Source organism: Felis catus, chromosome D4 (assembly GCF_018350175.1).
Source record: "Felis catus isolate Fca126 chromosome D4, F.catus_Fca126_mat1.0, whole genome shotgun sequence".
In the NCBI taxonomy this organism is placed as follows: Eukaryota; Metazoa; Chordata; class Mammalia; order Carnivora; family Felidae; genus Felis; species Felis catus.
In genome coordinates this window covers 65825831-65849817 of record NC_058380.1, presented here as the reverse complement: position 1 = coordinate 65849817, position 23987 = coordinate 65825831, and the positions used below count along the sequence as shown (strand labels likewise).

Below are 23987 nucleotides of genomic sequence, written 5' to 3'. Positions count from 1 at the left end.
TTACTCGAGAGATTCAGCTTCTCTTGGAAGTCAATTTAGCACTTATTTTTATAAACTATTTAATCCCTAAGGTTGTGAATCAGTATCTTAGGATTCTCTAGAGATGAAGGTCCCAGACTTCTGCACATTCTAAAGACCCAATTATCTTCACTTAAAAAAAAACTTTCCCAACCATACATTTCTTGGAATATTCATTGAATATGGCTATATTTGATGGCTTCTACAGAAGCTGAGGTTGGAATCAGAATATGTCCAAAATATCTCAGAAGAGTTCACCTTTACCCAAGAATTTGTTTTTCATTTTATTCCACAAATAATACGAGGTCAATCTTAATAGACTCCTATATAGTCATTTCACCTCTTTAAACTTTTTTTATTTTCATATTTTTGTTAGTTCTAGACCTTGCACTATACATTTTTTCTTTATACCAGTATAGTCATAGTATACATTTTAGTTTTTGCCACTTTATAGCAATATTTTTGTGATTTTTCATAGTCTCTGCAATATTCCTTTATTAGATTTGAAGAATAATTAAGTGGAATTACTATAATATAGGTACAATTTTAATAGTATTGAATATTTTAATTTGTCTCATATTTTATGAGATCTTGATGTAATGACCACTGATGTCTATGTATTAGGCTATCCAGTCTACTTTTCCTTCTACTGAAAACTCAGACCTTATGTTAAATCTCTAGAGATTAAGACTATAGAATGAAAGTGTGAGAATTGAGAGAATTTTTAGTGCATATGCCAAAATTGCCACTGAAGTATTTGCACAGATAATTTTTTGTGTATATTATAGAACCAGAGAAGGTGTTTATTCTTTTCTGCTTGTATAAAACATGACTTTTAGCTTTTCATTTTTGTGATTGCCAGTTAGATTGAGCATTTCTTTTATGTTTATTTATTGCTTATATATTCTCTTTTGTTGTCCATCCACACAATTTTCTTAACTATGTTGGTATTTTGATAGCTTACCTCTTAACTATGAACACTTAATAGATTAACATTTTCTTCTTTACATTTTTTGCAAATTTTTTTGAACTTGTGGTTTTCCTTCTTATTTTTGACTTCTTATTTTAATTTTCATTGAGGTAAGATTTTCATATGATCCCTAAAAAAATGAATGAAATTTTCTTCTATGACTTCATTTTTGTCTTATTTATATAACTATATTATTTATGTTTAATGCATGGAAAATATTTATATTTTTTAAATATTATTTTTCCAGAATACTTTATTAAAAATTTCTCATACCTTTCCCCTCCTTATTCACTCATGAAGTATTTTCTGAGCACCTATTATGGACCTGGCACTATAACAACATTGAGATGAACTTGGACATAGCTGATAGAAAAATATGGGTTCAGAAATATAGGTTCAAACATTTCAAAGATAAACATGAGAAGCATATTATATATCTTAAAGTTTCTGCCTTATCTGTAATTTACATCTTCTTATGCTTAACATTGGGTAACATGTTTTATAATGGCTACATAGTTGTCTGTTATATTTACATTTCAAGATTTACTTAATCTATTCTCAAATAATGGGCATTTTTCTTGGTTTCATTTTTTACTACTATAAAAAATGCCGCAATAATAATTGTAACATTCCAAAAGGAATGCTTATACTTTATTAATTTTTAGATTAATCTCAATAACTTTCATGGTAGATTATGATTAATGAATTATGAAAGGGGAGGTAAAGATAATTAAATGCATACTCTAATACAGTCATTCTAGTGAAACAGTAAAATTCATTTAGAATTGGATCATAGAACTGGAAATCATCTTTACATTAACTTAGTTCTAAGCCATATGAGATGACAAAGACACATGTACAGTATGGTTGATATTCATCTTCTACCCCCAAACCCAGTGATGGTTAGAGCATTTTATGAGGCCACACAGCTTGTTTTGGGGCAGTCCTCATCATCAGAAATTTCTTTACATTTAACTGTATATATAACTCTCTGTAATAAACTCTCATCTTTCCTAGTGGAACTACAAAAAGCATATGCTTCTTTTTCATGACAACTTTTTAATTTTTTTTTAGATTGTTATTTCTGAGTCTTTTTCTCTTTATTGAAGTATAATTGACATAAACATTATTTTCAGGCAAAATAACCCCATAATTATTTGACATTTGTATACAATGCAAAATTATCACCACAATAAATCTAGTTACTAGCTCACATCATACAAAGTTAGTTCTTTTTTCCTTGTGAAGGGAACTTTTAAGATTTACTTTCTTAGCATCTTTCAAAATTTCAATACAATGTTATTGGCTGTAGCCACCATACTGTACATTACATCCCCATGACTTGTTTATTTTGTAACTTGAATTTTGTACCTCTTGATCTCCACTTATTTAACCCCCTTCTCCCCATCCCTCTGGCACCACTCAATATGATTTATGTATCTATGAATATTGTTTTGTTTGTTCATTTGTTTTGTTTTGTTTTTGGATTCCACATAGAAGTGAAATTACGCAGTATTTGCCTTTCTTTGATTTATTTCACTTAGCATAAAACCCTCAAGGTCCATTCATGCTGTCACAAATGGCAAAATTTCATTTTTTTATGGCTGAGTAGTATACTATTGTGTGTATATTTGTGTGTGTGTGTATATGTATCTTTATTCATTCTTCTGTTGATATAGGTTGACTGTTGTAAATAATGCTTCACTGAAACTAGAGGTGCATATATCATTGTGAATTAGAGGTTTTGTTTTCTTTGGATAAATACCCAGAAGTGGAATTGCTAGATCATACATATGGTAGTTCTATTAATTTTTTAGGAACTCCGATACTGTTTGCCATAGTGGCTGGACCAACTGTGCACAAGATTTCCTTCTCTCCATATCCTCACTAACACTTGTCATTTCTTGTCCTTTTGATGATAGCCATTCTCACAGGTGTAAATATCTCATTGTGGTTTTCACTTGCATTTTTCTGATGATTAGTGATGTTGAGCATTTTTCATGTACCTGTTGTTCATCTGTATGTCTTTGGAAAAATGTCTATTCAAGTCCTCTGCCCATTTTTTATTAGATGTTATTTTGATATTGAGTTGTATAATTTTTTAAAAATATTTTGGATGTTAATCCCTTATTGATTATATCATTTGTTGGATATATTGGAGAAGCAAATATCCTCTCCCATTCAGTAGGTTGCTTTTTAATTTTGTTGATGGTTTTCTTCACTGTGCAGAAGCTTTTTAGTTTGATGTAGTCCCATTTGTTTAATTTTGCTTTTGTTGCCATTTCCTTTGGAGTCAGATTAAAAATATATATATCACCAAGATCAATGTTAAGGAGCTTACTCCCTATGTTTGCTTCTAGGAGTTTCATGGTTTCTGGCCTTTCACTCAAGTCCTTAATCTATTTTGAATTGATTTTTGTGTATAGTGTAAGATAGTGGTCTATTTTTATTCTTTTGCATTTAGCTTTCTAATTTTCCCAACACCGTTAATTAAAAAGACTGTCCTTTCCCCATTGTGTATTCTTGCCACCTTTGTTGTGAACTAATTGACCATATATGTGTGGGTTTAATTTTGGGCTTTCTATTCTTTTCCATTGATCTGCATACCAGTTTTTATGCGAATAACATAGTTTTTTGATTACTATAGTTTAGTAGTACAGTTTGAAATTAGGGTGCATGATGCCTCCACCTTTGTTATTTCTTAAGATTGCTTTGGCTATTTGGAATCTTTTGTGGTTCCACACAAATTTTAGTATTATTTTTTCTATTACTGTCAATCTCTCCCATTAGGTCTCTTAATATTTGCTTTATATATTTAGGTGTTCCTGTGTTGGGTACATAGATATTTACAAATGCTATATATTCTTGGATTGACCCCATTATTATTATGTAATGCCTATTTTTGTCTTTTATTAGTCTTTGTATGAAAAGTCTATTTTATCTGGGGTGCCTGGGTGGCTCAATCAGTTAAGTGTCTGACTTTGGCTCAGGTCATGATCTCGCAGTTCATGAATTCAAGCCCTGTGCTGGGTTCTGTGCTGACAGCTCGGAGCCTGGAGCCTGCTTCGGATTCTGTGTCCCCCCCGCCCCCCTCTGTTCCTCTCCTGTTCCCACTCTGTCTCTCTCTTTCTCAAAAATAAATAAAGAATAAAAAAATTTTTTAAGTCTGTTTTATCTGATATAAGCAGAGCTATCCCAGCTTTCCAATGGCTTCCATTTGCATGAAACATCTTTTTCCATCCCTTCACTTCCAGTGTGTGTGTACCATTATATCAGAAATGAGTATTTATAGGCAGCGTATAGACAGGTCTTATTTATTTAACCATTCATCCAATTTACCTTTTTTGATTGGAGAATTTAACTTCACATTTAAATTATTCACATTTAATTTTTGTTAGGTATGTACTTCTTGCCATTTTGTTAACATTCTAGTGTTTTGTCATTCTTCTCTGTGCTTTTCTTTTCTTGTTTTCTTCCCTTTTGGTTTGATGATTTTCTATAGTGTGATGATAAGAGACCTGTCTCCTTCCTTTTGTGTATCTACTATTGTTTTTTACTTTGTGGTTACCATGTGGCATTAGTTTCCTTTCTTTACAGCTTAAAGGAATGCCTGTAACATTTCTTGTTGGCCCAGTTTAGTGGTGATAAACTGCTTTAGCTTTTGTTTGTCTGGAAAGCACTTTCTCTTTCCCTAAATTCTGAATGATAACCTTGATAGGTACAGTATTCTTGGTTGGATTTTTTTCCCCTTCAGCACTTTGAATACATCATGCCACTCCCTTCTGGCCCTCAAAGTTTCTGTTGAGAAATATGGTGATACTGTAATGGGGATTCCCTTGTATGTAACAAGTTGTTTTTCTCTTCCTTCTTTTAAGATTCTCTCTTTATCTTTAAATCTTCACATTTAATTATGTGTTTTGGTGTGGGTCTCTTTGGATTTATGTTTGTTTGGAACTCTCTGGGCTTCTTGGATCTGGATATCTGTTTCCTTCTTGAATTAGGTAAGTTTTAAGAATTATTTCTTCAAATATATTTTCTTCCCCCCTTCTCCTTTTGGTACCTCTGTAATGAGAATGTTATTCTGTTCGATGTTGACCCATGTTTACTTCTTAGAACTCTTTTTCTTTTTCTGCTTTTTTGAGGTAGTTCCACTTCCTTGTCTTCCAGATCACTGATTCCTTCTTCTCCTTTATCTAGTCTGGTGTTGAAAATCTCTAGTGTATTTTTCAGTTCAGTTATTGCATTCTTTAGGCTCTGTGACTTCTGTTTGGTACTTTCTTAGATTCTCTGTCTCTTTGTTGAAGTTCTCATCATGTTCATCCATTCTTCTCCCGAGTTTGGTGATCATCTTTATGATCATTGTTTTGAATTCTTTATCAAGTAATTACTTATCTCTATTTCATTGCAGTTTGTTTCTGGGGTTTTATCTTGCTTTTTCATTTGGAACATATTCCCCTCTCTCCTCATTTTGCTTGACTCTCTGTGTTTCTATGGATCAGGAAAAATAGCTATCTCTCCCAGTTTTAAAGGAGTGGCCATGTGTAGGAAGTGAAACATTGTGTAACTTGCCCTAGCTTTGGTTGTCTCTCTAACTTTCATGAATGTCTAAGCAAAGTGATTTATTCTTGATAGATATTCTTGTTGAGTGCCAAGCCCTCTTATTGTTCCAGAGGGAAAGAAGTCAGTCAGCAACTAGTTTCAGGCTGATTGAAATCTAGACCCACAGGTAGCAATAAATACAGTACTATGAAACAAAATTTATAAACTCTGCTGGCCTTCAGACCAGGTGATCTGGAGACAGTTTCCAGACAGGTATATGAGCTCTTTTCTGGGAGGTACTGGCAAGCTATAGTGAGGCCAAGGGAGAATGCAAAGATGGAATTCCCTGGCCTATGTTCCCTGAGAGTACTTCTGTACCCTCTAGATGTGTTGTCATCCTGAAGCCTTCTCCTTAGGCTGAAGATCCAGGACAAGTAAATGGGCCTTTTTTTTTTTTTCACAGGAAGACTGGGAATGTGTTTTGATATTCTGTCTGTGCAGTGCTCTGGAGGTGATAACCTGCCAAGAACTGTCTCTCCAGTTGTTTCAGACCCATGGGGCCCAGAAATGCAATCCTGTGTCACCAGAGTCAGGCACAGAAAGGGTGTTCCCTCTGTGGGCTATGCACATCCACTGGTTTTATTAGAGCTGTGGAAGGAAGCATGGGAGACAAGTACTTGTTTTTCTTCTCTGGCCCGGCATTGGGCTGGCCTAGGGGCAGAGCCCACCCACCAGCACTAGCTGGGTAGAGGGAGAGCACAAAAATTGCACCTGTAAGCACTAGTGCTAGCATGGTAGAGGGGGAATGCAAAAATAGGCCCACTAGTGCCATTGTTCCTGAGTGAGTTCTAACAGGCTCCTGCCCCTCTGGCAGACACTTTAAGATTAGTAAATGAATCTCCTTCACATATGGTCTAGGTAATTTTCTAGCTGTTGCTTTTGTGCTGGGTCCTGGGGTGAATGACTCTGTGCATAAGCTTTTTAAGAGCAGTATCAGTTCCCTATATGGCCCTATGTTACCCCTGGATGTAAGCCCCACTTGTTTTCAAGGCCAGATGTTGTGGGGGCTCATTTCTCTGTTGCAGGTACCAAGAGTTAAGGTGCCTGATGTGAGACACAAACCCCTTGCTTCTCAGGGAGAAACTTTGTAATATCCCTCCTGATTGTGGGTCATTAACACAGGGACAGGGTGGTGATGAGATTTTTGGTGCCACCACATCTCTGTCTCTCCAATCTTGATTTAACCTTTTATTCTTTGTTGTGGAAAATATATTTAGTTTTCAGTTTTCAGCTTTCAGGTCTTTTTCAGAGGGAGTTATTTCATATGTAGGTATAGGTTTGTAGTGTCCATGGGAGGAGATGAGTTCAGGATCTTCCTATGCCACCATCTTGAGCTGCCTCCCTCTGAGTCTTTCTTGCACCAGGTTACAATTCTTTGTTCCTTCCTTCAGCCATTCCCCATGTGTTTGATTAAAATACTTAAGAACATGTAGTACTAAAGAGATTATTTTAGGATTATGAGGCTCTTTGTGGTAAATAAAGATATCTCTAATGTATTATATTCTGGTTACTGGTTTTGCCTGAGTCTGTAGGAGCAAAGCATTTTATGCCATTTTTTATGTCATTTAGGAGACAGAGTAAAGTGGTTGAGAACATTGGATTCTGGAGTTATGGACAGTCCAGTTTGTTAAGCACTACCTCAATGCCCTTAGTGAGGTTGCTATACCTCTCTAGACCTATGTTCCATGTCTGTACAATGAGGAACTTAAAAACTCCTAATATTGTTAGGAGTTAAAACTCTCAGAATGTTGTTATTCTGAGAATTACTGAGGCAATGCATTTGAAGAATTTAACACAGTTATGGATGCATAGTAGGTACTCAATAAAAGTGCTTGCTATTTTAATTATGTTGAATATTTAAATATGCATTTTTCTATAATAGAAAGAATTTTGCTCTGGAGTTGGATACATATGTGTTAGGACCTCAGTTTCCTGGCTTGTAACTTATTGACCTTGAGTAAGATACTTGAATTGTAAAGTGAGTATTATAACTACCTTGTAAGGCTGTTATGTGATAAAAACTACATATCATGTTTTTTGGTATTTAATAGATACTCCATAGAAGATAGTTAACTTGTTGTGTTTGATTATGAGTTGGTGAATCTGAGTATAGTTTGCCTAATGTTGATGGTACAAGTAGTCACTCTATTGGTTTTCGTAAATAAAACAGGCATGTAATCATTCTGCTTCAATATGAAGCTATAAAAATCAATAGAGCATCAAAGTGAATCACTGCCACCAAAGAATGGAATCTATGTTTTGATGAGTTGGGGAAAATACAGATTGCTTGTGTGAGACAAAATTGTATAACTTATTGAATTTGATTACACAAAATCTTGACAAATGATTTCTGATAACTTCATCTAAATTAGAGGAGGCATATTTTTCTTGATAAGTGTATTCAAGTCAGTTTAACTCAGCAGGCACATTGGCAGACGAAAAAGCTGTGGGAGACACAAATATGAGTAATGTAGAGCTCAGACAAGTCATGAGCTCCTGCTTAAAATGACATTTCTGCCACGGTTCCTAACTGGCCTTGCAGCTTTCACTCTGTCTTTCTTCAACATATTTTCCAGAGAGCATGGTGGATCTTCTTAAAATGTGATGCACATCAGACTTCCACTCTGCTTATAGCTTAATATACATTCCAGCTGGATTTCTGTTCTGATTAATTGTTGCCTGTGCCTTCCTTACTTATTAAATATTTTTAATGAGTATCATCTCTTGTCAGGGCTTAGTTTTACATTCATTCTCAAACTTTGAAATGGCCACAACTGGATATCTTGTGAGGACTACTTTCTAGACAGTGAGAAGACAGAAGATATTACAATCTGACTACACATTCTCTACTTTCACATGCAGCACAGTTTCCTGTAAAATTACATGTAAGACATTTGGAAGAAGTAGGACTCATACGTTCAAGGGTCAGGGCTGTCATTCCCATGTTCATATTTGAGTGCTCCAATTGTAGCCAGGTAGCACATTTTATTCCTTCTGGAGCTTTGTGTGGAGTGGGAGTGGGTGAGAGCAGGGTATGACTGGAGCACAAGAGTTGGCAGGTGAGCATGGCCAATTCTCTTCTCACTGCAGATTCCTGTGTCCAGGGCTACCAGATACCAAAGAGACAGATGCTGATACACTTTTATTTGTTGGGTACTATGTAATATTAATACAGTTGTGTTATATTCAGTACAAATATTCTGTCAGTGGATGATCTCACGGATATCTATCATATAGCTACTCTTAAAAATCTTGGATTCTCCATACTAAATATCTTTAAAAAATGCATTCTGCATATTAAAATTTCTATAATAGATTTCACATATCTAGTTGCAGATGAACAACTAGTTTGTTTTTGTAACTCCCAAAAGAACACTAAGGGAACAGGTTGCTCTTTGGGGATGGTCATGATTGTTTCTCAGTGATTCTGAATTGATGTGATGAGCACAATCCTGTTACAAAGTTGTGCTGATTAGTATGGTTTTTTATTTATCATTCTTTGTTTATTTGCCATTTATCATCTTACTGGTTCTAAGCTGAGCACTTAACTTCTGCCATATTTAAATGTCATTATAGATTATATAAATTCTGAGTTAGAAAAAATTCTTAATACTTACTGAATCCTACTTTAGGTGCTTCAAGATTCTCTATTATAGTGCCCTGTCCTATGGTTTTCCTGGATTTATGTGACTCTTGGAGAAAAAGTACTCTTTGTTTCAAAAGTTAGATCATTCTATTTTAAAATCATAACATTAAGAGTCCCTTATGTTTTGGCTCCCTCCCTCTCTAACCTTTTTTTTTCTTCTTTTTTTCCTTCCCTTCCCCCATGGTATTCTCTTAAAAACTGAGAACAAACTGAGGGTTGATGGGGGGGTGGGAGGGAGAGGTGGGTGGGTGATGGGTATTGGGGAGGGCACCTGTTGGGATGAGCACTGGGTGTTGTATGGAAACCAATTTGACAATAAATTTCATATTAAAAAAATCATAACATTAATAATATGGGCCCTTAATTAACCAGGATGAAAGTGAACTATCTATATGATTTCATGTCTCTCGGGAGTCACAAACTCAAATATCTTCATGGCTTTGCAATGATTGTACTTGAGTAAAGCAAGTGGGGTCTAAAGCTATATGAGGGAGTGAAGACTGTGGCAAATCTCCTTAATTCTATGTGACTAAACAAAAAGCATCTGCTTTAATATCCCCTTCCTATTAGAAGTTTATCACTTCTGACTCTCTATTCAATGTTTTTATCAGAATATGTATTCTTTACCTTGTTTACTTATATTTTATTAATGATTTCTTGATGGCAGTCCAAAGAGAACTGCTTTCTCTTCACAGAATAAGATGAATCCACTTTTAGAATTTTCCACATGATGATCTCATATACTCTTTTCTTTACTGTTTAGTTGTAACTAAAGAGGAGAAATGAATCTCCTAGGAACAGTCCCAGATTCCCTCCAGAAAACCCATGGACAGAAGAGTGTTGTTAAAAAGTTTCAAGCTTACTTTAACAAGCTTGACTTTAGACTGTTGCAAACACATGGGATCCCATCCCTATGTAACCTATTTGTACCTTGATATAAGATAGAAGTAGGTCAGTCAACTTTTAATGATGTCCTCTGAGATGTAGTTTCTTGCTCAGGTGTAAATATCAGACTGTGTTTCATATTCCCATGGGAAGAGATTACCAGGCTATGAGATAACAAGTAAAACAGAAACAAGGTCTTCCTAGGTCAGTTGGCCTCTTTGGATCCCCCATGTTTTGCATAATCAGAGGTCATATAGTGCTGGAAATTGTGTCGTTTGGTATTTTCTAAAGAGATAGATAGGAAGGTCTTCTGGCAGCCAGAAACACTGAGATACATGATGGAGTGATGAAAAATGTATGAAATTTGTAGTCTGTTTAGCTGTGCTCTAATCCCCACTGTGCCACTTCCGAGCTATATGACCTAGGAAATTTGTGTAATTTTTCTTGGACTACACATTCCTGGTTATAGTTGAACTTCTCCCTATTCCTCTGGCTCCTTGGTTTTTCAAACTAAGACCTTTTTTCTAGAGTGAGAGAAGCTCTGTAAAATGTGGGTAAATAAGCTGGTACGTTTAATCTTTAAGACAAATGAAAAATACTGAGGTTCAGAGAAGTTAAACTACTTGCATAGGCTAAAGGATTAGTAAGGTAGATGTGGAGGTGAGATTCCAAGCTAAATAGTTTGCATATTCCATATGCTGTCTATTAGTTTCTTCCTTTTTTGATAAACTAAAAATTCTTACACCCTAAAAATTCATCTTCCCTGAAGTGCATCACACTGAAAACTCATGACCTTAGGTTTCTTCAGTAGTTTTCTGGTTGGTTAATACACTTGGTTCCTGGTGATATCATCTGTTACCTGTAAGTATGGGGATCATTGAGTTCCTAAGGAGGATGATGCAATACTGGGCTCAAGACAAAGTCAAAATATTATCCACTCTTATTCATTGCCTTTGGCACAATCATCGAAAGCTTGATCACCATAACCTGCTGAATTCACCTACATATACAGCTAACAACTTTGGGGAAATTCTAAGCCTAAATCCAATTAGAATATCTTACCCTTCTTGCTCTCTAATATCTTTGAATTAATTTTCCTCATTCAGAAGCAACTGAACTTCAAGATATTTCCCTTATGACTAGTAGGAAATAAGAAAATATATGTCTTTATAATCAAGACTGTGGTTGAAAGCTAGTTTTCCCACTTAGCATCTGTATGATCTTAACTTCTGTGTGTCTTAGTCTTTTCATCTATAAATTAAGAACAAGAAGATATATCTTTCAAGATTATTGTGAATATTTAGTAAGAAATAATAACCTGTGGATATATAGCACAATGCCTTGCACATTGACTTTGCATTAAAAATTGTTTACATTGTTCCATGTCCTTATCTTCCTTTTCTTTTTGTTTCCTTCTTTCTCTAGCCAAGTTTCCTATAAGAATTTAAGTATAAACCTTTCCCTCAAAAAACCTGCTCTTTCTATATCTGATAAATTTTATTTTATTATTTATTGTATTTTTTATTTTTTAAAATTTACATCCAAATTAGTTAGCATATAGTGCAACAATGATTTCAGGAGTAGATTCCTTAGTGCCCCTTACCCATTTAGCCCATCCCCCCTCCACAACCTCCCCCCCAGTAACCCTCATTTTGTTCTCCATATTTATGAGTCTCTTCTGTTTTGTCTCCCTCCCTGCTTTTATATTATTTTTGTTTCCCTTCCCTTATGTTCATCTGTTTTGTCTCTTAAAGTCCTCATATGAGTGAAGTCATATGATTTTTGTCTTTCTCTGACTGACTAATTTCACTTAGCATAATACCCTCCAGTTCCACCCACGTAGTTGCAAATGGCAAGATTTCATTCTTTATGATTGCCGAGAAATACTCCATTGTGTGTGTGTGTGTGTGTGTGTATGTATATATATATATATATATATATATATATATATATATATATATATATATCACATCTTCCTTATCCATTCATCCATCATCGATGGACACTTGGGCTCTTTCCTTACTTTGACTATTGTTGATAGTGCTGCTATAAACATGGGGGTGCATTTGTCCCTTCGAAACAGCACACCTGTATCCGTGGATAAATGCCTAGTAGTGCAATTGCTGGGTAGTAGGGTAGTTCCATTTTTAGTTTTTTGAGGAACCTCCATACTCTTTTCCAGAGTGGTTGCACCAGCTTGCATTCCCACCAACAATGCAAAGAGATCCTCCTTCTCCGCATCCTTGCCAACATCTGTTGTTGCCTGAGTTGTTAATGTTAGCCATTCTGACAGGTGTAAGGTGGTATCTGATTGTGGTTTTGATTTGTATTTCCCTGATGATGAGTGATGTGGAGCATTTTTTCATGTGTTGGTTGGCCATCTGGATGTCTTCTTTGGAGAAGTGTCTATTCATGTCTTTTGCCCATTTCTTCACTGGATTATTTGTTTTTTTGGGTGTTGAGTTTGATAAGTTCTTTACAGATTTTGGATACTAACCCTTTATCTGTTATGTCATTTGCAAATATCTTCTCCCATTCTGTCGGTTGCCTTTTAGTGTTGCTGATTGTTTCCTTCCCTGTGTGGAAGCTTTTTATTTTGATGAGGTCCCAGTAGTTCATTTTTGCTTTCGTTTCCCTTGCCTCCAGAGACGTGTTGAATAAGAAGTTGCTGTGGGCGAGGTGGAAGAGGTTTTGCCTCTCTTACTTTCCCCTTTGCTCATTTATTTTGTTTCTTAAATTCCACATATGAGTGAAATCATATTTTTCTTTCTGACTGACTTATTTCACTTAGCATAATACGCTCTAGTTGCATCCATTTTGTTGCAAATGGCAAAATTTTATTCTTTCTGATGGCTGGGTAGTATTCCATTATATATATATATCTATATATCTATATATATATATCTATATATATCTATATATATATATCTTATTTATCCATTCATTAGTTGATACAGATTTGGGGTCTTTCCAGAATATAGACTTTTCAATATAATTTCTTTGAAATTTGTTGATTTTTACTTTTGGTCTAATAAAATATCAAATTTTGTATATGTTCTATATGTGCTTTAGAAGAATGTGTATGCCATTGTAGTTGGCTTGTGAAGCTTGTTAATTCTGTTGTTCAAATCAAAGACTTCTCTCTCACATTCTGGTTGTGGCTGCAGATATTTCTACATTTCTGGATCTAATATTTTTCTTCTGTACAGTTGGAGAAATATTAGATCATTAAAGAGTTATCCTGAGGACCCAATAGTATGATCTTGATAAAGAATTTGGAAACTATATGTGTCCTCTTGAAATTGTTTTTTTTTTTTTCATTCTGATATTTACTTACTTCTGCATTAATTTAATAAGTTTATAGAAATAGTGTACTATGCCAGACATAAAGCTTAGGTGGGTGCTAGACATGTATTAGTGGGGAAAAAAAAGTTATACTTTTATTTTTCTCAAAGTTCTAAGTTTATCCTTTCTCACAAGTATTTAGGGTTGGTGAACCACTCAATGTTCTCCTTTCATATGAGTATATGACTTTTACTATGTTATTTTAGAATATACTAAAGAGACCTTCATAGTAATCTACATTTTAGAAACAAGAAAGCAACTGCAGAAGAAATACAAATGTCTTGCTCAGTACCTTCTGTTATTTATTTGTGTATGGGAATCATAGTCTGACCAAATACACTATTTATGCTCTAATTCACTACATTTCTCAAGCAGAGAATTGCATATTTTACTGCTCTTAAAGATACCTAGACTGAACACTTGACTCATGAGTATTCGTTTACTGAAAGTAAAAGCTGAGTGACAGATTCAAACCTCTGAGGAGGTGGCACTCGTAAGCTGCTGATTCTTGGTTATAGACAAGAAATGAAAACTGAAACCAATATTGGAAGCAGCTAAGGAGCTGCCATTGTCATGGTGAAGAACCCTATCTGGAATGATGCTGACAGGAAGAAAAGAGTAGGGAAACTCAAGACTCTTGTCATCAGCCAGCCTCCCATTCTCCAGTAACTCTTTAGCAAGAATTTAACAGAAACTAGCTAGCAAGGGCTCTGGGTTGGCTCAGTCAGTTAAGCATCGGACACTTTAGTTCAGCTCAGGTCTTGATCTCAGGGTTGTGAGTTCAATCCTTGCATTGGTCTCCATGCTCAGCGTGGAGCCTACGTAAAAAGAAAAAAAAAAAAAAAAGCTAGCTGGCAGAGGAGAAAGTGGTTTTCAGTGACCCAGTCCTAATTCACAAAACAGAGCATAGAAAAGTGGATTTGAAGTTGAGAGACAATGGTTTAATGGCATTAAAATTCCTCCATAAAAAAATAAGGATGAAAAATTTGCACTTGCTCAAAGCTTTCTGACCTATTAAAGTTCACTCAACACTAGTAATAATAAAACAACTAATGCTTATTGGATGTTTAGGATATTCCAGGCACTATTTAGCACTATGAATGAATTAATCTTCTGAAGTAACATTAATTACCCATTAACAGGAAAGGAAGATATTATGGGCTTACTCTTAGAGTTTAAAAGTAGTTATAGTCTTACTTTAGATTTGTGTTCTATATTTCAAATCCCATAGACTCTTCAAAGGGCTAGATAAAAGGAGTGCTTTCTTCTATTGACATATCTCACTCAATTGCTTCAATGGAAATGGGGCTTCTGTACTCACACTGGCACTGCCCCACACGGCTGCACTCTTCAGTCAATAGAGATCATCTCAGTTTTGGGCCGTCTTTGTCTTTTCAACACCAAAACTCTATAGCTCTGTAGTTTATTGAGCGACTTGATTCCTTTCCTTTTGCTATGTCTTATCTTTTTATTGAAACTTTTGTTAATTACCAGTTCTGTCTAGTTCTCCTACTGCTTGGGAACTATGTGTTCCAGTGCAGAGTAGGAAAGAAGTTCTCATTGCAACCTGGTCTCTTGTCAAAGTCCAAGAGGAACTGTGCTACCACATCACCTCTATTTTATTCTGTTAAAACTTAGGATGCATTCCCAAGGGACTCTGTTAGTTACTTTAGACTCATTATGTACCAAATCCAGAAAAGTTATGGTAGCTAGTTAAAAAAACCTCTTCCTCTACATTATAATACACATATCACATAGAAAATAAAAGGTAATATTTTAACAAAGCCAATACAGTTTATTTAGAAAATATTACATTGAATCAGCTTTATTTTTGAATAACCTTTGTTATGTCAGATATGACAGATACACATTTCTACTCTTAAACAAGATACAGTTCATTTATTTATTAAAATAAGTAACTATATATATTGAGCATCTGTTGTGTGCCAGGCTCTATTCTGGTCTTTGGGATGCTACAGGGTAATAAACAAACAAGTTTTTACTCTCAGTGAGCTTACATAATGGACACAGACAGTAACAAATGAATAAATTAAAAATCAATATATAATATGCCATGTGCCAATTAATATTCCTTTTGCATAATTAATTAAAAGTGTACTTATTTTAGGTTACAGAATATTTTTAGTACACTTTTTTTTACTGAATGTTTACTTCTTTATTACATATTTCTGTTTCAGTATTGTTTTTTCTTTAATTTTTTACTTTAATCCCAGTTAGTTAACACAGTGTTATATTAATGTCAAGTGATTTTAGTCTACCTTTTGCCTGTATTATTTTCTAAATGTTTAAGAGTGACTATATTTTGCTGGGGATTCCTAAGAGATTTTCACATTTTGCATTTACATAATAGTATTTTTTAAAACCACAAGCATGTTTTATTTCTGCAGTTAAAACAAAAAGCTAATAGTAACAACATCCACCAAAATATTTCTGTCAGATGATTTTGAATGCCACATGGTGAATTTGTTTTCACATAGTAATATTCTCTTTTCAAATTTTGTGTCTGCAGCAGCTTTGGATACTGAGTCACATAGTGTAAATCTGTACTCAGATTCCATCAGAGTTTTTTCTACCCACCATGTTCTTCACTGCAGCCTTTACATCCTTGTTCCTCAGACTATAGATGAGAGGATTGAGCATGGGGGCCATTACTCCATAGAAGAGAGAGATGAGGGCCTCAATGATGTCTTGATTATCAGCATCAACAGAACTTTTAGACTTGGGCTTTGCGTACATGAAGAAGATAGTTCCATAGAATATAATCACTACTGTTAAGTGGGCGGAGCAGGTGGAGAAGGCCTTACGTTTTCCTTTGGTGGAGGGGATCCTCAATATAGTGGTGACAATAAAAATGTAAGATATAGAAATTACTAGCAGTGGAATAACCAGAACAATCAGATTTGACCCTGCCATGCTGATCACATTGATTGAAATATCAGCACAAGCCAGTTTTAGGATAGCTAGAATTTCACAGACAAAATGGTTAATGACATTACTAGTACAGAATGGTAACTGCATTGCGAGAGATGTCTGCACCACTGAGTCCACAAGCCCAGTGACCCAGGATCCAGCTGCCATGGGCAGGTAGGCATTTTTGCTCATGATGACAGAGTATCTCAGTGGGTAGCAGATGGCTACATAGCGGTCGAGTGCCATCATACCTAGAAGCACACACTCTGTGGCCCCCATGGCAAAGGAGAGAAACATTTGCACCATGCACCCAGAGAAGGAAACCCTTTTCCTTCCTGTCAGAAAACTGTCAAGAATTAGTGGGACAGAGGAGCTTGTGTAACAAATGTCCAGGAAGGAAAGATTACAGAGGAAGAAATACATGGGGGTGTGCAAGTGAGAATCACAGATGATTACTGAGATAAGGATTCCATTTCCCAGAAGGATCATCAGGTACATCCACAAAACTAGCGCAAAGAAAACTGTCTGGAGCTTTGGGTGGGCAGAAAGCCCAACAAGGACAAATTCTGTCAGCATGGAATCATTGGTCCTTTCCATATTACATATATCCCTTCTCCAATAGCACTCTATGGATGATAGGATAGAAATTTGTTAATACAGTATCTACAAGAGCTACCTCTTTTAAGAATCATATTCTGTGTCACTGCAGTTCTATATTTGGGTATAACAATATAACTCTGGGGCAGCTTTCTCACTCTAAACTCAGGCCACTAGAGCAGAATCCTAACCTGATCATCTCAGGGTTAAGAGAGAGTACATTTGATTATAGGACATTTGGATCCCAAACCAGATTATGGCTGTTCCAACTAGTTCTGCCTCTTAACATACTGACTGCACACCAATTTAGTGTCTATAGTCTGGATGCAGTAGAGAGATGTAGTTTGATTGACAGTCTTTTCTGCAGTGTTTTAAGTTTTGAATTAGAGGTCAATATTTTACATGCAGAAGATACAGTATAAAAAATCTACATTTTCAGCCTGTTTTCAAATAAATTATAATATTTAAAAACATTACACCTATTTCCATGATGGAGCTCAATTACAACTTGCCCGTTCTTATTTGAAGCATGTTCTCCATGACACCAGATTACCCTCCTATCTCCCTTACCTGCTGGTCACTGGAGGTGAATATTAGTTGCCAGTAAATATGTTATTCTCAGTTGATCTCAACCACTTATAATACCTGATAGGATTGTATATGTATTTGAATTCTTGACTCATGGCTGCAGGACCAATGTATCCGGTAGGCATAGTAGGCCTATCATACTGTTAGAAACCTATGAAAATGTTTTTATTTCTTTTAAAATCTGAATAAAACTGAGTTTTTAAGCTTTAGTACATAATATTAGTATATTTATCTTTATATGAAAGCAGATGTAAAATACAACTTTTAATGTTATTTCATGGAAGAAAGGGCCAGTCAAAGTCATAATGTGGTCCTATATAATCATATCCCTTTTTAGACCTCATTTTGGCTGCTGGTGGTAATAAGTAGTATTACCTATCTGCACATAGCCTCCTTGAGCACAGCCGTCTCATTGGATGGGCGTATCTTTATATTGCTACAGTATCTACCTTAATATGATAATGAAGTATGTGTTTAAATAAATGATTTTCTTTAATAGAAAGAAATTGAGGGCGACTGGGCGGCTCAGTCGGTTAAGCATTCAAATTCAGTTCAGGTCATGATCTCGCAGTTCATGAATTCAAGCCCCACATCCGGCTCTCTGCTGTCCGCACAGAACCTGCTCCAGAACCTCTGTCTTACTCTCTCTCTGGCCCTCCCCGGCTCTCTCTCTCTCCTAAAAATAAAATAAATATTTAAAAAAATTCTTAAAGAAAGAGAAATTAAAAGTGCTTACAAAGCCATTTTTATCATGAGTAAATATAATGTAGATTGTAGATTCTTCTTAATTTGTTTATTTTCACCTCATGCAAGGACTATCACTTAGGGATCAACTGTAATAATAGTGTGTTCATTCAAAATGTACACATTTAACTAAACCAGTGATACGTAGCCATTGTTTTTCAGCAAATCAAATTTATACAGAAGCATAATATGTAAAGCAAACAAGAAATTTTCTCTGATTGAAGTTATACTGGTTTGCCAGAGAAGACAGAGTACTATTCATTTAGTTCCTTATTTACATTTCCTCCTTCAGTTTGGTTTCAGAGGATCCCAGGGACACCTGGGTGGCTCAGTTAGTTAAGCATCAGACTTCGGCTCATGTCATGATCTCACGGTTGGTGGGTTCGAGCCCCTCATTAGGTCATGATCTCATGGTTTTGGGTTTGAACTGTTCTGACAGCTCAGAGCCTGGAGCCTGCTTCGGATTCTGTGTCTCCCTCTCTTTCTGCCGTTCCCCCGCTCACACTCTGTCTCTCTCTCTTTCTCTGTCTCTCTCAAAACTAAACATTAAAGAAAAAAAAAATTTAAGAGGATTCCAAAGGGCATAGTTTTAAAATCACCTATGTAATGACTTAGATATAATACTAATCTGCATTTAATAGTTTTATTAGAAATGATAATAATAAAATAGGAATTTATGTATTGATTACTCAATGTCAGATACATATCTAAATGCTTTTATTCATAACAATCCATGGAAGGAGGGATTATTATTGTATGATATATAGATTTTCCTTCCTTAAACATTTGGTAAACATCACAAGTAAATCATGATATAAATAGATGAAAGAAAATTAAAATTAATTATTTCAAGAGATGCAGGAAATAAATTTGGTGGAGGCCAATTCATAATTTCATATTAACTATTTGAAGTTCCACAAACATAGGATAACTTCTTAATCTTGAAAGAAAACTATATGCCAAGAACCTATAAAAATTAGTCACTAATAATTAAGGCAGTTTATTATACATTTTCATTATCTGTAATAAGATAAAAGATTCCCACTCTTACATGGACTTGATAGTCCTGGTCAAAATAATAAGGCAAGAAAATGGCAGAAGTAGCAACAAAAAGGGGCGCCTGAATGGCTCAGTCAGTTAAGCATCCCATCCTTGATTTCTGCTCAGCTCATGATCTCACAGTTTGCGAGTTCGAGTCCCATGTCCAGCTCTGCCCTGACAGTGAGGAGCCTGCTTGGGATTCACTTTCACCCTCTCTCTCTGATCCTCCCCTGCCCTCTCTCTCAAAATAAATAAATTAAATTAAAAAAAGAAGTAGCAACAAAATGATACTAACAAATTTATAAGAAATAATGAGAAAAATTAGACTTCTGAAAGTAAGATCAATGGAAAAATTAGTAGTCCTCTTTATGGTAATAATGAATGATTAGCAAATATAATAAAAATAAATATAATAAGATTAACAAAAAATATAAAACATCTGGGTTTTGACCTAATAAAGCATGCACAGGACCTTTACAGAAATGATCTAAAAATTATAATAAAGAGCATAGCAGATGTAAGGAATTGAAAAAGTATAGCATGTTAATATATGGAATAAAAATGTAAGGCTGCCATTTTCTCCCAAATTAGTCTCTACACTCAATTAAATATATACAAAAATGTAGCTGAAATTTTTTGAGGAATGGGAGTATTCATCCTAAAATTTATGTGGAAGAATAAAAACACAGTTAATTTTACAACAAAAAATAAGGGGAGCGTCCATATTTGAAACATACTGCAAAGCTACAGTAATAAAAATATTATGATAATGGATCAAGGACATTTAAGTAGTCCGTTGGAAAAGAAATCTCAGATACAGACACTAGTATATGGGAATTTGATAAATCATAAAACTGTCAACCCAAAGTAGTCAAGAAGGGATGGCTTAGTAGATCATGTTAGGAAAATATCTTTAGATATGGATAAAAGATAAAAATTAGATCCTGGGATTACCATACGTAAAAGTGGAAAACAGAAGAATTAACAATTTAAATGTGAAAAAGAGAAATTACAAAATTAATAAAAGGCAATATAGAGAACCTTTGTAAACTTATAGTGGAGGAAAAACACTTTTAAAACAAAATCCAAGTAGCATAAACTATGAAGCAAAACTTGGTAGACTTAATCCAATGAAGGACCTCAGAGATAAAGTTAACAGACTGCAGAAGATAGTTACGCTATCTAACTGAATACACTACTAACTTGTCACAAGTAACCCTCTTGATGGAATATACAAAAAGGGGAAAAAAAGAAAAAAACGCAAAAATAAAAACCTCTTTTGTTAACCCAAAAGATAAAGCTTTAAACCAATGGAAAATTGGTGAAATGACATGAATTAGTCATTTATGGAAGAGATTTCCTAAGTGACTGATGAATATATGGAGAAATCTCATGCTTCGCAAATCTGAAAAATGCTCATTAAAACAGCCATGCGATATCGTTCATGTTCATTACCAAAGTAGATGATACTAAAAGTTGGCAAGATGTGGGGAGGTAGAATTCTGTTGGGAGCGTACACTGGTATACTGAAAACTCTCTGGTTCTATTAAAATCGGGTAGGACTCAGTGATTCTAGTCCTGGGAAGATGACCCAGATACGTTTTTGCCCAGGACTATAAGGACACAAGCATGAGGATGCTCAGCATTGCATGGTTTGTGACAAAAGGAGTTTGGAGGCAAACTGGACGCCCATCATCAGAGTAATGGTTCTACTACATGAGAGCATGCCATATGGAGCACTTTGCAGAAATGAGAAGCAAATTAACTAGACGTCCATACAGCAACATAAATAGATCCTGGAAGAAGTGTTTAAAAAGTAAGCAATACTGTGATTTATAACACAATAAGATTTACATAGAAATTTAAAATATGTACCTTACAAGGTACATGTATTTTAAGGGACAAATCAAACACATAAGTGCTTAGTAGAATCAGTGATTATGGGAGATGTAGGAGGCTTTGTAAAGACCGGAAATAATGTACGGAGGAATATAAAATAAATACAAAGGAATATGAGTAACTAAAGTCTAAGTTTAAAAGGAAACAAAAACACATAAAAATCATAGAGAGCAATATAGGACATATGCTAGTGAAGGAGCTCTGATAAAAATATAGTTTTAGGGGCACCTGGGTGGCTCAGTCAGCTAAGTATCTGACTTGATTATGGCTCAGGTTATGATCTCATGGTCATGAGATCAAGCCCCATGTTGGGCTCCATGCTGGGTGTGGAGCCTGCTTAAGATTCTCTCTCTCTCTCTCTCTCTCTCTCTCTCTCTCTCTCTCTCTCTCTGCCTCTCTCCCCTCCTCTTTTCCTCTTTCTGTCTCAAAAAAGAATTAAGACAAAAAAATTTAATGTAGTTTTAGTATAGTGGACTATCATAAATGTAAGAACAAAGGAAAATTGACTTCTGACTCCATAAAAAACAACACACAATAGATTGGGGGAAAAAATAAGGCATTTAAAAGAAAAAAATGGGTTAAAGTTTAGTTAGATCAGACATTTTGCAAAATAACGTTTTAAATCTAGCTAAAGAAAAGTCAGGCATAAAATGGTTTCAAGTCTTGTGGTCCTGTTGGAAAGGTTATCCTTAATGTAGAGATAAATGAATGTGGAGTTTGTATTAGCCTGATTCCACTAAATATGCTATTCATATCAATAACTCCCTTGATTTGGTTTAGTGTTGCTCTTCTTTTTTGTTAAGCTTATTTATTGGTTGGTTGGTTGGTTGGTTGGTTGGTTGGTTGGTTGGTTTACTCAGTGTGGAGCCCAGTGGGGGCTCAAACTCATGAACCATGAGACAGTCACCCAGGCGCCCCTCAGTGTTTCCCTTCTGATGATACTGAGAAACTGGGCATCCAGGTCACTGTGTAGAAGGAGTAAGTGGACTAAGCAGAGGAATTAGGTGGCTGCTCTCCAAAAGAATTGGCTATTCTATTTCTTTATTATTATAATATTATTATTATTTGAGAGAGAGAGAATGAGTGTACATGTTAGCTGGGAAAAGGAGCAGAGGGAGAGAGAAGGAGAATCTTAAGCAGGCTCCACATTGAGCACCCCCAACCCCACGCAAGGCTCCATTCCACAACACTGGGATCACGACCTGAGGCAAAATCAAGAGTGGGACACTCAACTGACTGAGCCATCCAGGCACCCCACCACTCTATTTCTCATTGTAAAGTGTAGTACTCTACTTCATAATAGTACCTGTGAATGAATGTGAATCAACCCCTGTGAATGAGATACAGACTCATCCTGTTCTAACCAACAATTTTGAGTGTACGGGGGAAAAGAACAGAATGTGGACCTTGATAAAACCACACCACACCACACCACACCACACCACACCACACCACACCACACCACACCACACCACACCACCACAGTATGGCAATGTAGTGAAACCAGCACTCGGTAGGAAACCAGCAGCTATCTTTGGGGGAAGCCTGAATCATTAAACATGTTTTATTCAAACGACAAAAGAAAGTACAAACAGATTTCAAAGAAGGGGAGATCATCTGAGAAAGAGCTAGGGATATCTTGTCACTTGAATTTGGCCTTGTTGAGCTGAGGGGAAAGAGGCCTAGGTAACAGGATGAGGCAAAATGTGTCAGTGGGGCTTCTAGGCAAGAAAACAATGTATCATGGTACAGTAGTCAGAAAAATATTTTTAAAAGGAAGGAAGATTTGCCATTTTGTGTGGTATATTAAATGTAGCATTAAGGAATTAAAATCTATTCTCCAGGCAATTAGGAACCTTTGGAATTTTGTCCAGGGGATGTTAAGGATGAAAACACAGAAAAAAAGTTTAATTAGAGGCATTCTTCAGGATCATGTACTTTCTTACTAACATTGAACTGTGACCTGTGTGGTTTGTAGGTTTGTAATCATTGTTTTTCAAGGCAATCATTGATTGTCTCCTCTCCTTCAGCTTATAGAGAACCTGACTCAAAATAAATCTTCTTTTGGAATTAGAAACATAAGAGTTCATTTTAGGTCAAGTTGGTATTATAAAGTTTTATTTCCCTTGGCAAAAACACAATCCTGCCATTTCCTCCAGGTTCTTAGCTTGGTCCTATAATAGTCTGTGAAAATTAAAGTGTATCTAGCCTCCCTTTGAGGTGAAACCAATGCTCTGTTGGGTCTTTCACAACCAGGTATTAACCAATTGTTTTAGTTATTAAACTAACAAAAATAATAACAACCGCCTCATTCTGCCTGGGTTTTCCAGGTTGTTTTTTTCCCATTTCTGAGTATGAAGGGCACTTCAACAGATACCCAGAGGAAAAGTAAAACATCCCAGTTAATAAGTCAAAAGATTGATTTCCTGGGGGTCATAGGAACCCGTCCCTTCTGCTCTTCATGTCTTTTTTTTAAAAAAAGAGATTTCTTCCCCACTTTTAGAAAATTTCTCTTCCAAGAGAAGTGTTTATTAAGGTATTTCACTGGGTGAAAAAGGACATACTTGCTTTGTCTTCAGTTTTCCCTTAGTTGCCCCAGGATATGTTGGACACTGTAAGCAATGGTAGTCAAATGTACATGAGCTGAAAGAAATCTTAGCCGCATCTCTTATGAACTCTGTGACATTATGCTAATTTTCTAACTTCTTTCAGCAACTGTATGCT

General features: G+C 35.6%; 2 protein-coding genes across 2 annotated transcripts in view; one reads left to right on the top strand and one right to left on the bottom strand.

Moving 5' to 3' along the window:
- The window catches only part of LOC111556266 (olfactory receptor 13C3), a 113793-nt gene that overhangs the window by 72604 nt on the left and 17202 nt on the right, over positions 1–23987 (top strand). The gene's annotated exons all lie outside the window — the stretch shown is intronic.
- On the bottom strand, positions 16032–16997 carry LOC101100254 (olfactory receptor 13C8). The gene has a single exon (XM_003995711.4). It carries the CDS (start codon positions 16989–16991, stop codon positions 16032–16034), a length of 960 nt encoding a protein of 319 aa, XP_003995760.2. The 5' UTR covers positions 16992–16997.

Coding starts and splice junctions, on each gene's coding strand:
- LOC101100254 (XM_003995711.4), bottom strand. CDS start 16,991: ATGGAAAGGACCAATGATTCCATGCTGACAGAATTTGTCCTTGTTGGG.